General features: G+C 59.3%; 1 protein-coding gene and 1 long non-coding RNA gene across 2 annotated transcripts; both read right to left on the minus strand.

Annotated features, from left to right (window-relative positions):
- Nucleotides 1-756: 756 nt before the first annotated feature.
- Nucleotides 757-4,874, minus strand: GINS2 (GINS complex subunit 2). The gene is made up of 5 exons (XM_041458757.1): nt 4,713-4,874; nt 3,953-4,067; nt 3,199-3,298; nt 1,925-2,051; nt 757-1,515 (listed from the first exon to the last, which is right to left on the minus strand). Exons 1-5 carry the CDS (start codon nt 4,800-4,802, stop codon nt 1,390-1,392), a joined length of 558 nt encoding a protein of 185 aa, XP_041314691.1. The 5' UTR covers nt 4,803-4,874; the 3' UTR covers nt 757-1,389.
- Nucleotides 4,875-6,295: 1,421 nt separating this feature from the next.
- LOC121348836 lies at nt 6,296-14,793 on the minus strand. The gene is made up of 3 exons (XR_005954421.1): nt 14,570-14,793; nt 8,022-8,110; nt 6,296-6,658 (listed from the first exon to the last, which is right to left on the minus strand). It is a non-coding gene; the product is annotated as an uncharacterized LOC121348836 (long non-coding RNA).
- Nucleotides 14,794-15,091: the final 298 nt, after the last annotated feature.

A 15,091-nucleotide genomic window follows, 5' to 3' on the forward strand; every position in this document is an offset into this window, starting at 1 on the left:
AAGGGCTGGGAGGAAGGAGAGCAAGGCAGAGCCTGCTGGGGGCAGGTTGGTTGCTGTGAAAAACAAAACAAAACCCCAAAAAAGGACAAAAACCCAACCCTAAACATGTTCAAAGTGTACCTTGTTGGAATTAATTGTAATGTAATATATTATTTGTTGAATGTAGTAATTAGGTATTTATGAATATATTGCTGTAATTCCTGAAAACATCCCCCAAAAAAAAAACCCCAAATAAACTCTTCCACAACGACGGCGAGGAATCCTTTCTCCCTGGGGAACGCAGCCCTGCTCCGAGCATTCCCGGCAGCTCCTGCCGTCATTCCTGCCACCCTCCCGCGGTGCCAGCCCCGCGGGGCACAGCCCGGGCAGGCAGGGCACAGATGGCAGCGGGAGCCCGGCCCAGATGCTCGGGGAAGGGCAGCGCCGGCAGCCTGGCACCCTCGGGCACCGGGAATAATGACAGCTGCCAGCAGCACAGCCCTGCTCCGGCCAGAGCCCGCCCGGATCCTGCTGGATCCTGCCCTGAATCCTGCTGGATCCTGCCTGGACCCACCCAGATCCTGCCTGGATCCTGTCTGGATTCTGCCTGGATCCTGCCCTAGATCTTGCCAGGATTCTGCCCCAGATCCTGTCTGGATCCTGCCCTGAATCCCCACCAGGATCCTGCCTGGATTCTGTCCTGAATCCTGCCGCAGATCCTCCTTTGGATCCCGCCTGAATCCTGCTGCAGATCCTGTCTGGATTCTGCCTGGATCCAAGGACAGTGGGCCACCCTCTTGGGGGACGCAGGGACTGTGCCACAAACAGGGGACAAGGTGCCACCATGCCAGGGGACACATGGAGTGTTTAATGGGCAGGATGTGGTGACACAGCTGGGGTCACATGAGTTGTGCCACAGGTGAGGGGATGTGGTGACACCAAGCTGGGGGGCACCTGGACTGGGATAAGGACAGGACATGGTGACTCCAAGGGGGAAGACACAGGGACAGGACAGAGTGACACAGCACTGATGTCCCCTGTGCCCTGTGTCACCCTCAGTGCCACATCCCAGAGCTGTAAATAGGGAAGGGGACACGGACAGGGCTGGGCTCTGAATAAAGTCGTGTTTTGGGGGATCTGGTGCTGTTTTTGAGGGATGACAAAAAGGTGGGGAGGTTAGGGGCAAAAGTGCTCCAAGGGAGGGTGGGGACAACCCCAGGAGGGAGAGTAAAAAAAACCCCTGGGGGAGGGAGGGCAAAAGCCCCCTGCCCTGAGGCTCTGGGGATGCTCCAGCAGCTCTAGAGCAACCCCCAGCCGGGCCTGAGGGGAGCTGTGAGGGTGGGCAGGTCCCTGAGGGAGGTGGGGCTGCCCACATGAGCAGCTCCTTCCCAGCTCCTTCCCAGCTCCCCGTCAGAACTCCTGGGAGTGGGAGCTCTCGCCAGGCTGGAGGTTAGTCCGGAGCTTGTACATGTGGTCCAAGGCCTGGGTGAGGAAAGTCCCAGTGGTGTTGATCTCCATCAGGGTTAAGTTATCCAGCTAAAAGGGGAAATAACAGGATCTGGGAAGAAAAGGTACTCGGGAAGCAGCTCACAGCCCACAGTTCCCCTTGGTGACACCACAAAGGACTGACCCAGCTGCCAGCCCTGGGCAAGAGAAGCACCCAAGCACCATTTCAAGAGCACTCCCCATGCCTGGAAGTGCTCAAGCACAAGCTGGATGGGGCTTACAGCTGCCTGGTCTAGTGGAAAGTATGAAAAGGGGTAGAACAAGATCTCCAAGAGCCAACCCAAACCACTCCATGACTCCTCCGCTTCCCACAAGGCACAAGGCTCAACACCCAACTCCAGCTCCTCAGTAACACACCCACGAGCCAGGATGAGCACGCTTTTCCCAGCAGCTCACCCCTATCCCCCCGGATCCCTCCCGGGACGGGGTGCTGGCCCACCTTGGCGTGAGCCTCCTGCTGCCGCACGAAGCTGTCGGCGGACAGGCGCAGCTTGGCCATGCGCGTGTCCCACGTGTCCTTCACCAGCGTCCGGATCTCGTCCGCCCTCGGGATGTTGTCAGAGGCACTGGGACAGAGAAAGGGAGGGCAGGGTCAGGGCAGGCTCTGAGGGGTGTGTGGTGGTGTCACCGAGTGGTGACACCCACCCAGGCGCTCGCAGGACGGTTTGCTAAAAGCCTGCGACGCCACGCTAAAATCCTCTCTGCTCCTTGTCCTGCTGGCATTTCTGGGATGGGTTCTTCCTCCAGGAATGCTCAGCTCCAATGCAGCAGCTGGCTGTCACTAGAATCCTTCTGCTGTTTAATTGCCCAGCTGGTATGAGGCGCACAGAGGGCCCCAAACCTGGCCAAAGTCACGGCCAGCTGGGGAATCCAAGGGCTCAGGCACGATGAAATCCCCAGCTCGGGGCTCCCGGGGCTCCATCAGGGAGAATTAAGCTGGAAGGGCCACATGGGATGTGCCACATCACCCCATTCAAGCCACTCAGAACTGCCATAAGGAGCTGGGAGAGGCGATGGATGCGCAGGGACAGAGCTGTCAGGGCTGGGATGTGCCACATCACCCCACTAAAGCCACTCAGCGCTGCCATAAGGAGCTGGGAGAGGCAATGGATGCACAGGGACAGAGCTGTCAGGGCTGCTGGAGCGTGCTGGGAAGGAGCAGCACGCCAGGAGCCTCCTCTCCAGAGGGAAAAGCCAGAGCTGGAATGCCCACCCTGCTTAATCGAGGGCTTAAAAAGTCAGCAGAGCCCTCGCTGAGACAAATACCAGCCAGCAGATTTTACAAGTGAAATGCCTCAGCAGGCAGGAGCTCAGGCTCGGAATATCCCCGGCCTCCTGCTTCCCAGGCTGAGGGAAGAGGAGCTTTCCTCCTGAAGGAGAGCCAAGGAAGAAGCCTGGAGGCTGGAGGCTGCTGAACAGATTGCAGCCGTGGAACGTGTTGCGGCTCCTCCGGGCCTCCACGCCGAGCTGCTGCTCAATAAAGCAGCACAGCCCCAATTATGAGGCCACAGAACGAGCCATCCCCAAGCTCCTGAGAGGCAGAGTTACCACGAGGGAAGTGCTGCTGCGAAATCTTGGCAGGCTGAGGGATAAAGCTCCCTCAACTCTCCCTTTCCCCACCGCCCCGCGGGGCTGCTGCCAAGCAAAGCTTGAAAAATCGTCCGTGCTCACACCAAGTGGGGTGGAAAATGGCCCAGCTCAGCTCCTACTCACTAGTTCAGCAGCAGCTTGGTGAGCTCCATGTAGTAGGGGCTGGGCATTGGAGTGAAGGTGTCCTCTTTCCGCTCCTGATCCCGGATTTCCTCCAGTTTCCCTAAAATACAACCAGGGACGCTCAGGTTTTGTGTGTTTTCCCCCCCCTCTCTCCCCAGGGAAAACCCAAATTGTTTGTGTAGGATCAGCTCAGTGTCCAAGCCTCCAGGGGTGGGAGGGCAGGAAAAGGCTCCTGTGAGGAGGCACACAAGGGACATGGATGCCTCCAAGGTCTCCCTCCTCACAGAGATTTTCCCAAGAATCAGTGACAGGATGAGAGGAAACAGCCTCAGATTTTGCCAGGGGAGGTTCAGGCTGGACATCAGAAGGAATTCCTGGACTGAAAGGGTGGTTAAACTCTGGAAGGGGCTGCTCAGGGAGGTTTGGAGTCCCCAGCCCTGGAGGTGGCACTCAGTGCTCTGGGCTGGTGACAAGGTGGGCACAAGTTGGATTTGATGAGGCTGGAGGCCTTTTCCAACCTAAAAAATTCTGGGATTCTGTGAACCAAAGTCCCTAAAGCTTCTTCTGAGCAAGCCTCACCACCCTCAGAGTAAATAAAGAATTCCAGTGGTGGGACATGAGATCCTTCTGTCTCAGCTGCTTTGTGTCTTTGAATTAAGCTCCCCACTAATGGTGGAAAGCGGATTATTTTTAATTTCATGTTTCCTCTGCACCCACTGAAGGCCAGAGCTGAAGCCAGAGCCTCCATCCTCACCAACATCCATCCATTCTGGGGGAATGAGCCGACACTTCTGCCTCTGCTTCAGATTAATGGCCAACCACACAGGCACTTCCACTGGCAAACCAGGATTGAAGGGACCCAGATCTCCCTGGAAAACAAATTAAGGATGAGAGGCGGGCAACAGCCAGGGCTTGGACTGCACACAGCTTGTCTGCTAATGTGGTTAGAGTTTCCAGAGGATTTGGAAAAGCCTGAGTCAAACATTTGATCCTGCATTTCCTCCTCCTGCTTCCCAGAATTCCTGCTCTCAGACTTTCCCTCATCTCCCTCGAGAAGGATTAACCAATTTTTTCCTTTTATTCCAAGGTGTTTCACAGGAGTTACAAACTCCATCTCCCTGGACATGCAGCTCCCAGAGGCTCCCCAGGAGTTACAAATTCCCTGGACGTGCAGCAGCCTCTGGGCTCACCCTGAGGGTTTCCAGAGGCTCCCGAACCTCCTGGGGGCTGCCCTGCCTCTTCTCCCAACCCTCTGCCTTGTCATTCCCTCATCCCAAATCCATCTCCCATCTCCTCCCCTGCTCCCAAACACCCCAGACCCATCCCAACGCCCCCAGCTCCCGCACCTCAATCCCAATCCTTTAAACCCAATTCCCCAGACCTAATCCCTGCCCCCAACACCCCCGCAGCCCCTGCCCTGCCCCAGGCTCCTTCTCGGCCACCCCCGGCCGTGTCCCCAAGGCCTCAGGCCGGTCCCAGCCCCCTCAGCCCAGCCCGGCCCCGGCCCCGCCGACCCCGATGAGGTGAATCCGGTCGAGGCTGAAGTTGGGCACGATCGTCACCAGCTCCTTCTCGGCCAGGAACTCCACCTCGGTCGGCTCCATGGACCCGGGGCAGCCGAACCGGGATCGGGCCGGGATCGAACCGGGATCGGGCCGGGATCGAACCGGGACCGGGCCGGGATCGAACCGGGATTGAACCGGGGCCGCACCGGGGCCCAGCCCGCCCTCGCTCCCTATTGGCTGCGCAGCCGCCAGGCCCCGCCCACCGCTTCCCGCTCCGGCCGCCCGGCGCGTTTTCGCGGTCTTCAGGGGAGGCGGGGCCTGGCGCGGCGCGGCGCACGCTGATTGGCTGTCCCCTACTGTTGCCGTAGCGCACGCCTCTCTGATTGGGTGGCCTGCGCGCGGCGCGCTCGGGCCGCTGCCCCGCCGGGGGAGGTCCGGATGGGGGTACGGGGACCAATCGCGACGCTCCCCAAGGGCTCTCGGCCAATCAGCGCTCGCACTTGTTGCCGGGGCGCCGAGGGAGTGGCGGTGCCAGCTACTGCCGCCCCCTGGCGGCCGAGAGCGGCAGCGCCCTGCGGGAACGCGCGCGGGTCCCCGCGGCCCCCGGGCTGTGAGGGGTGACACCGACCGTGATGGGTGACACCGACCGTGATGGGTGACACTGGCTGTGATGGGTGACACCGACCGTGAGGGGTGACACGGAGTGTGTGTGTCCCTGTCCCTGGGCGGTGCCCAGGCCCCAGCAACCACCCTCCTGTGCACACACCAGCAGCAGTGTCCGTCTGTCTGTCTGTTCAGTGGCCCCTGTGCAGACACCCATGCTCAGGCAGCTGCCATCATGCACCTGTCCTTTTCCTCTGTTCCCCATCCATGCATCCATCATCCATCCCTCCGTCCATCCATCCATCCATCCGTCCATCCGTCCATCCGTCCATCCACCCATCATCTATCCTTTATCCATCCATTGATTTGGGAGTCTCCATGGAACGCTCCCCACCAGACAAATCCACCTCTCCCCAGTCCTTCTCCCAAACCACCTCGGGCTCAGCCCTGGGACCACCCACAGATCATCCACGACCCTTGGGATGAGCGTTACCCCCAGCCTGGGGTGGGAGCCAACCCTTGGGGACCCCCCACCCACCCCCACCACGGGTGGCACCAGGAGGGTCCCCGAGCCCCCGTTCCCGGAGCAGCCCCCGGTGCCGCCGGCGCGTGCTGGGCGCTCCAGGAGCGTCTCCCCCACGCTGCGCCTCCCCTCGCGTGTCTTTTGCCATCTGCTGCTGTCATTAAAAAATTAAATTTCCATCTGCTTTCACACTCCCGCCTCTCCCGCCGGCTCCGGGTGCCGCCGCTCCCCGGGAAGCATCGCCCCCGGCTCCCTGCCGGGATGCGGCCGATCCGGCGGGATGCAGGTGACGGCGCCGAGTTCATTTTCCCGCTGCTGTTTGCTGAAATGGATCCTTCAATCCCTCCTGGAGGGATGGGGATCCCACTTTTGGCGCCCCACAGGCACGGACGGGGTGATGCTGGCGTGTTTTGGGGTGCACAACCCACCCCCCTGTGCTGACACAGCCAAGTTTGGGGTGCAGAGCCCCAGGGTTTTATTCACCGTGGGGGGATCCCCTCCCCGGCGCTGTCAGGAAAAGGGACAAAATCCAATCCCTGGTGTCCAAACCCACCCGTGTGGGTGCCCCGCGTGTCCCTGGCAGCTGCAGCAGCGCCCTGGGGGCTGTGGCTCCATCCCGAGGGAGCAGGGACAGGTCCTGGCGGGCTGGGTGTCCCCCGTGTCCCCTCTCAGCACGGGCTGCAGGGCGAGGGGCTCTCCCCACGCCGGGACAGCGTGGTGCCCGTGGGCGTGGGAGGCGTGACGATGATGGAGGGCACGTGCAGGTGCTTCTGTCCCGGGGTCGGGGTCCCGTCGCTGCCGTTCCCGCTGCTCACACACATCTTCAAGCCTGGGGAAATTTGGGGGGATGAAAGGGGGATAAAAGGAGATCAGGCACAGGGCTGCAGCATCTCCCAGCTCCCCGCCCCTCCTCCGTGTCAACCCTTTGTGAGCCACCGGAGAATCCACAGCATCCTCACATCTCCTCCCCTGCATCCACCTTGGATTTTGGGGGGGTTTCAGAGGTGGATCCCCTCCTCCCTCGACCACCTGCCCAGCCCACCCCCCCTGAGGGGAGCAGATCGCTTTAATCTGCTTTTTTTAATCAGGAGAAAAGCCCCGTGCGACACAGGCGGCATCCAGGGAGGTTTCAGCTCTTCCCAAGCAAGAAAATGCCCGGAGGGGACAGACACTGATATTTTTAATCTCTTTTTAATTAAGGATAAAGCCCTGCCTTATGTAAGGGAGCTGGAAAAGGGGGAGGGTCTTTTGTTTTATTCCAGGCTCCAAGCTCATCAGAGGGGTCTGGAAGCATGGGGGAATATTTTGGGGCTTTGTCCTGGATTTGGGGCAGGATTGGGATTCCCTGGCTGCTTGCTTCCCCTCTTCAGTTATCCCTTGTTGGACAGGGGGGGTTGTGAGACCCCAAACCCCCCTGATCACTCCCTCCCAACATCCCTGACGTGGAGAGGAGGCAGAGCTCATTTTTGGGTGATGCATCCAACTCTGTACCCATCACAGTGAGAATCCCACAGAATCTGGGCTTGGGAAAAGCCAGGGAAGAGGCAGCCCTGCATCCTGCAGAGGGATCCTCATTAAGCCCCATCCCTAACGACCCCAAGGACGATTAGCAGGAGTCAGAGGGATGCAGAGCTAATGGGCAATGCCATATCCAGCCCTCGCCCTGCGAGGCCAGCAGCACTAAAAGCTTTGCCCCTGTGCAGACATCCCTGACGCCATTCCCAGCCTAAATCCATTAAGAAAATTCAAGTTGGGGAAGAAGCTCCTGGTTGGAGTATCCCTGGGGAGAGTGGAGCAGTGAGGGATGCTTGGGGCCAGCCTGGAGGCCGGGAGCTGGGAGCCAGGCTCTGGGCTGAGCCCTGCATCCCACCCACGTGTCCCTGAGCAGCCCTTTCCTGCCTCCGAGGAAACCCACCTGATTTATGGAGGGCTGCCCTTAACCCATGGATTCTCCAGAGCAAAGGGTGCAGGACAAGCACAGGACTGGGAAAATAAAGCTGGGAAAAATAAAGCTGGGAAAATCCTCTTTGGGGTGATCCAGGCGCAACAGGTCACCCGTGGGACTCCAGAAATCCCACCACATTCCCAAACTCCACCCAACCCGCCCACACCTAAACCTCCTCCCAGGGTACAACCATCCCTCAGGTGCCTTCAGGGAGCAGCAGCACCCCAAACCCCCACCCCAAGCTCACCTTTCAGGCAGGATAACTTGAGCCCCATGTTTTCATCCTCTCAGCGGGATCCAGCTCTCCAGCTCCGCCGCCGGCCCACGCCGCTGGCGCTGGGGAAGAGAGGAGAGGGCTGAGGGAAGCGATCCTGGGGGGAGGAAGGAGCAGGAGCTGAAAGCTCACATATCTCCCTGCGTGTCTGTGCCTACAGGAGCCACAGGAAACGCGGCTGCTCGCTCACAAAACCACCAGTGATGTCACGGCACTCGGGTGACTCAATCTGGCCCGGTGAGGTCCAGGAAGAACTTTTTGGGAGGGTGGAGAAGGAGCCTGGTGCTGGGTGCTGGTCCCATCCCAGCTTCTTCACCCCTGGGCTCTGGGCTGAAAATATTTCGGGATGAGAAGGTTGGGAGCAGGAGGAACTGGGTTGGTTTTAGGTTGGTTCTTGGAGAGAAAACCCCGAGCCCACCCAGGGGAAACAGAGGGATGATCCCAGAGCTGCCTCCCTCGGCTGAGCCAGAGCAGCTGCTGGGATGCACTGCTGGAATTCACATCATCCTGCTCCTCTTGGGCACCCCTGATGTCCCCAGTGCTTTTGGATGGATAATTCCCACTGTGGGACACCATTTTTTTTCAAGATGCTGACAATTTTTCTGCAAAAAAGTCCTTTTATTGGGAAATTCTCCCCCTCCTCCCACAGCTGCTGGGAAAAGCTTATTGGGATGAGGGTCAGTGACTCATTTTGGCTCTTCCAAGCTCTGGGCCACACAGAGAGCCAAGGAGAGCCTCTGCCCCCCCTGCCTGACCTCTGCCTTTCCAAGAAGCCCTGAGGTGGGTCGGCAGCAGCCAGCAAGAGGAAGTGAAAATTTGCTATCTCTGCTTTTAATTTTGTATTTTTATCAGTTCCCCAGGTGCAGCCTGAGCTGTGACCTCACCCAGGGCTGGGGAGTGGAGTCCTCCCCAGGACCTCGCTTTGCAGCTCTCCTGGAGGCTGCCCAAATATCAAGAAATCTGTTTTGAGGCAAATCCTGTGGGTTTTGGCACCTGCTCGTGGCTCACACCACTCAGGGACAGAGCAGGGTCATGCTGGGGACGCCCAGCTCTGGGCACAGGGGTCTCCTCTGGGATCTGATCCTCTGGGATCTCATCCTCTGGAATTTCATCCTCTGGGATCTGATCCTCTGGAATCTCATCTTCTGGCATCTCCCCCTGTGGCCAAACCCTTGCAGAGGACACAGCAGCCCCCTCCCCATGGATAAGGGTCTTATTCCAGCTGAATTTGGCTGAATTCCCCCTGCCAGCATTCCAGCGCGATTCCTGCTGCTGGGGCTCCAACTTCGCTCCCGTGTGCCAGCAGCAGGCCAAAGAAATGTTCGCATCCCGACGAGTTCACGCTCCAAAAAGCCTCAGACACTCATGGCAGGCGTCACTGGAGCTGCCCGGCCAGGGGGGACACTCAGAGGCTGCACTGGGAAGGGGCAAAAGGGACAAAGCCGGGGCGCCGAGGGGGTGGCACTTACCCGGTGCCCGGAGGGGCGATGCCCGCCGTCGCATCCCACCCTCCCCGCGCCGCCGGCCGCTCCCGGGTGCCGGAGGCTGGCACGGGCGATCCCTCAGGAGGAGGGCGGCAGGAGGTGGCAGCCGGCCGGCTTTGGGTTTGGCGGGGTTGGTTGGGAACCTGGTTAATGAGGTGAGCGGCTCCTCCCATCCAGCCCCCGCTCCGAGCCCGTCCGTGCCCGGCAAAGCCCGCGGGTGATGAGGAAAAGCTGCTTTACTCTCGCCCCGCTGCACAAGGCGGTCCAGAGCCCAGAGAGAGGGAGAGGAAGGAGTGCCCTGGGCTGCCGGCAAAGCCCCCGGGCATCCAACATCCCCACAAGCAGCCTGAGGGCTACCAAGTGCCCCAAAGGGCCAGTGAGTGCCCACACCCAGCCGCCGGCATCCCTGAGGTCCTGATGTCAACAGACACCGACCTCTGGGAGCAGCTCCAGCTTGCAGGAAGGATCTTTTCCCCTTCCCAGCCCCACAGGCAGCCTGGCAGCGGGAAGGGCACCAGCGGCTTCCTCACCGTTCCCAGGATGAGCGCTCCGGCTCGGCTCCCACCCCGCCGGGAGGATGCCCGGGAGGAGGCTGTGCCTCCGGAGCAGCCGCTTTCTCCTGCATTAGCAGCAGCAGGAGGCTTTTCCATGTTCCCCCTCCTCCGCAATTAAGAGGCGAGGCCCCTTTCAGGCTCCTTTTCAGGCTCGGTGAAAAGCAGCGGCTCAAACGCGGGGCGCCGGCCGCACATTAAACACCCCCGGCTGCGGGAGGCAGGGGGGAAGGGAAGGGAAGCTTGGAACTTCACCCCGGGATCAGCAGAGAGCCGATGCCAGCGCTTTGGGAGGGCTCCGGTGGGATCAGAGCCCGGCTGGGATGGGCACGAAGGGCAGCAGGGAGAGCAAACGGGTGGGTTTGCTCCGCTTTCTGCTGGTTTGGTCCTGCCATGTCTGATGAAAATCAGAAACCTGGGAAGAGCTGATTTCCTTCCCGATCTGACTCCTCTGATTTGTCAAATAACTGAGTTATGCAGAGCTCCAGGAGTGGGGAGGGTGGCACACGGGCAAGGCTGCAGCTCCAGCTGCGGGCACAGTCCTGAGCAGAAACGTTTGCAACCCACAGCTCTCTTTATTCCCCCAGAAAACTGACAAATTAATCGGTTTATGTGGATTTTTTCCCTGTTCAGCTGCAAAGTCTAAGACTTAGAGACAAGTCCTGAAGCAGAGCCTGGCAAACCTGATCTTTCAAGATCCCATCCCAAACTCAGAGCAGCAGCATCCCATGGAGCCAGGGGTTGCTCCCTGGCAGCACAAATCCAGTCAGAGCAGCACAAATCCCACCTCCACATTGAGCTGTTTTACTGCCTGTCTCCAAAACTACCTGTTTGCTGCTGCTGGGTGAGAACAAACAGCCCCAAACCCACGAGGGCTGGAATTAGCCTGGCCTGGAGCAGCAGTTGTTGCTACAACAGTGACAAAAAGCGATTGTCTTGCTGCAGCAGGGATGGGAAACATAAACACCAGGCTGCTGAAATACCTGTGGTTAGTTCTGCGGGTGCAGCACAGCTCCAGCTGCTCTGCTGACACCTGATAGGCACAAACACAGCGTCAAACACCCCTTCCTGTCCTCCCCAGGGCTGGTGAACAAAGCAAAAACCTTTGTGAAGGTTTAAAAAGCGGGGGTTGTCACCTTGAGGTGACTGGGAATGGCCTGGAGCCCCTCTGGCGTGGGGCCCTGGTCACTGCTGGGTGAGCTGAGTGCCAGGAGCAGGAGCAGCCCAGTGGGCTCAACACCCCCTTTCCAGGGTCACAGCCCTTCCAGGAGTTCCTGGCTCCTGTCACAAGGCTCTGGGCTGTGGCTTGCTGAGCATCTTGGTGGTCAAAGCCCACCAAGAGGCAGCTGGCCAGGGGAGGAAGAGGATGGGCTCAGGGGGTGGGTGAGTTTTGTCCTTGCAGAGCTGGCCAGAGCCCGGCTGTCCCCTGAGGTGGTCACTGGCTGGTTTCCAGTCCTGCCTGTGCCCCTTTGGTACTGGGCTGCTCCTCTCCTGCTGCTTCCCAACCCTCCTGCTCCATCCTGGCCTGGGGCTGAAGCCCTGCTGGGGGGTGAGGATGGAGGGCAGCCTCCCAGATTCCCTCTGGGGGAAGGGCAGGGAGAGCTGCTGCTTCCCAGGCGCCAGAGGAACCGCAGGGACAAGGGACGCGTTGTGCAAACACTGGCCACAAGAAAAGCTTTGGCTGGAGAGCCCGGAGCAGCTCTGCTGGCTGCCTTCAGGAGCTGCTCCTGCAAACACCAGCTGGGCTCCCCTTTCAGCAGGGAGGGGGAGGAAGCAGCTTTCTGGGTCACAGAGTGCCAGGGTCTGCTAACGCAGGTGACACGTCACCCTGGCTCCGTGCTAACTGAGCAACGAGGCCACCTGTCCCCTCCTGCCCCCGGCCCTTCTGGCCCGAGCAGGGGAAAGGGCTGCTCCCAGCCTGGCTCTGGAGCTGCCCCAGAAAGGGGCTTGCTGGAGCTGGAAGTGGCAACCAGTGCTGGGAGCGGAGAAGAAACTCCCTCCCGGAGATCCAGAGTCACCAGGGCTGGCGAGCGGCACCCGGAGGGGATGCCAGGCATGGGGAGGGAGGGAGGGAGGAGGATGTCACGAGGAGGCAGCTGAAGATGCAGGCTCCGGGGGAACTGGAGCAGCTCCAGCATTCCCCAAATACGGGCTCTTGGCAGGAGCGGCAGAGCGAGACAGCGGCAGGAACCGCGTGGGCTGGAAGCACCCCCGGAGAAAATCCAGCGGGATGGGGCAGGAGCTGCTGCAGAGGGGTCGGGAGGGAAGCGGGGAGCGAGCACGTACCTGAGGCACAGAGCTCCCGAGGCACAGAGCTCCTGCATCCAGAACAAGGCACCTCTCCCACGGCATGGATTCAGCCGGGAGGCCACGGCCGGGAATTGGCTCAGGGACCTGGCCACGGCCGCCGCGCTTCCCGGCTCGCTGAGCTCCAGGTTAATCTGGGCCCAGCTTTCCCTTTTATCCCCTGCTGCTACAACCTCGATAGAGTTTTTCAATTAGGTCCATCTTTTAAGCTCCAGGGTGCATTTCTAGGAAGGGCGGCGGCGTTTCGCGCGGCCTTGGCGGGCTGGGCTGGCTGTGCGCAGAGCGGGCCATGGCTGGCACGGATCCTGCCCGCATCCCGCCGGAGTGCTGCAGCCAGAGCAGCCTGGAAGCACTCCTGGAGTGAGCCCTGACCCCCAGCACACCTACCGGGTGTTCTTAAGAGCAGAATTCCCTGCTTCCCTCATCCCAGCTCCGGCAGGCTGGAAGTGCCACACGCAGGAGTGCTGTCCCCCCTGCCAGCCCCCCGTGTGCGTCCTCTCCGAATCTGCCTCTGGAAACCAAGAGGAAGGGATGCAGCTGGGGTGGACTTTCGAAGGAGAAGGCTGGGTGAAAATGTGGTCTAAAAGCGACAGTGAAAAAAATAAAAAAGGGAAATCGATAAAGCCCTCAGCGGCTCCTTGGGCACACAGAAAGCGCTGCCGGCTGCGGGAGGGCTGGCTCAGGGTGCACAGAAAGTGAGGAGGGGGTTGTGCTGCTGGACTGGGATGTGTGGAGGTGTTCGAGCCCAGCTGGGAATAGCACAGCCCAGGCAGGATGGGAGGGGAGCAGCCCAATAGGGACCAGCTCGTGTGGGTGCCCCAGCTCGGCTCCAGCAGATGAATTCCTCCCAAACGAGAAGCAGAGCTCACAGACCGAGCACATTTCCCCTCGAGGCCATTTTCCAGGCTGCACTCAGCCGCAAGCCCACCCCACTAACAGCCTCCTCCATTAGCATCGGCCCAGCTCCCCCTGGCAGTGCCCTCCTCCTCCGGCATCTCCAGCTCGGAGTGCAGCGATTAGGCCGGGAGCCAGGGAGCAGAGAGACCGGGCACTGCTTCCTGCATCTGTCACTGTCACCTCTCCTCCTCTGCCACTCGCTGGAGGAATTCTTGGGGGCAGGGGGCCGCCCCTCACGGCTGGGGTGGGCTCTGCACATCTGTCTGCTCCTGGCTCCAGCTGTGCCAGGTGATCTCTGAACCGCTCACCTGCTCCCGCGTCAGCTCCAAGAGCTGGAGCTGGTACATCTCTGCTCGCTTTCCTCGGGGAGGGAACATCCCAGGAGCAGATGGGAAGAGGGAAAATGTCAGCAGCAGGCTGCTTTGCTTGTTGGATGGGGAAAAAACTTCCCCAAATCCTCGTATGGACACACAGAGTGAGGAGCTCAGGGAGAATGTGGGAGCTGGCATTCCCTGGGAGCAGGGATCTCACTTGTGAGTGCCCCAGGAACAGCTGGTCAGGGATTCCGTGGCTCCTGTCACCCATCTGCTTGTGGGGATGTTTGTCACTGTTCTGGAAAATCGGGTTGAACGGGGAAAAGATAATCCCACAGGCTGGGAGAGCTGGGGGTGCTCACCTGGAGAGGAGAGGGCTACAGAGAGAGCTCAGAGCCCTTCCAGGACCTGAAGGGGCTCCAGGAGAGCTGGAGAGGGACTGGGGACAAGGGATGGAGGGACAGGACACAGGGAATGGCTTCCACTGCTAGGGAGGAGATTTAGATGGGATTTTGGGAAGGAATTGTTCCCTGTGAGGGTGCTAATGCCCTGGCACAGGTGCCCAGAGAAGCTGTGGCTGCTTCTGGATCCCTGGAAGTGTCCAAGGCCAGGCTGGATGGGGTTTGGAGCAACCTGGGATAGTGGAAGGTGTCCCTGTCCATGGCAGAGGGTGCAATGGGATGATTTTAAGATCTTTTCCCACCCAAACCATTCAGGGAGTCTTTCTTCCAAATGCTTCAGGTTGTGTGGATGAGGTAAAAAGTTGGGAGTGAAAAAAACATCTGGGCAGGCAAATGCCAAATCTCCAAATTTTGGTGGATAGGGAGAAAAAAGTTAATCCTGGAAGTCATTAATTGCTAACAAACCGAAAAAGAGTAGGACACACATTCCCAGTGCTGCCTTCCCAGCTCTCAGCAAGAGATGCCTTCCCCAAGATTTCCTCCCCCTGACATTTTAAAAGGAATTACCTGGAATTCCTGCCCTGAATCCAGTAGATCAACCAGCCAGGAAAGCAGCATTTGCTCGGGGCACATCAGCAGGAAAGGGAACGCAGCCTTCCCTGAGCCCTGCAGCTTCCTCATTCTTCCAGGAGAGCCTGGATTTATGGAATTGCTGCTTTTGTCCAGCCTTCAATGCAAATAGGCCAGGGGAGATAAGATCTGCAGGTTTGTCCTCTTTGCTCAAAGCCAGCCTGAGCTTCTGCTGGTGGCAAAAAATCCCCATTTGAAAGCAAAGAGAAGAGTAAAAAAGGGGAAGACAAAGCACTAAAAGCTGCTCCCCTTCCAGCAGTGTGTCCCAGGTTAGTCACAGGGAATATTCCAGCAGGTTACACACTGAGGAGACAAACTGCCTAACAGGGGGAGCAGGATTAGCCTGAATTTGCATATTTATGATCAAAGCTTGATTAGGAGAAGCTGTTACAAAGAACAAGAAACACATTTCCTGTGGCTCAGGAGACTCAGCAGCTCCCTCTGACAACCCCAGAAGGG

The sequence above is a fragment of the Pyrgilauda ruficollis genome, unplaced genomic scaffold (assembly GCF_017590135.1).
Source record: "Pyrgilauda ruficollis isolate IOZ18807 unplaced genomic scaffold, ASM1759013v1 scaffold13, whole genome shotgun sequence".
Classification (NCBI taxonomy): domain Eukaryota; kingdom Metazoa; phylum Chordata; class Aves; order Passeriformes; family Passeridae; genus Pyrgilauda; species Pyrgilauda ruficollis.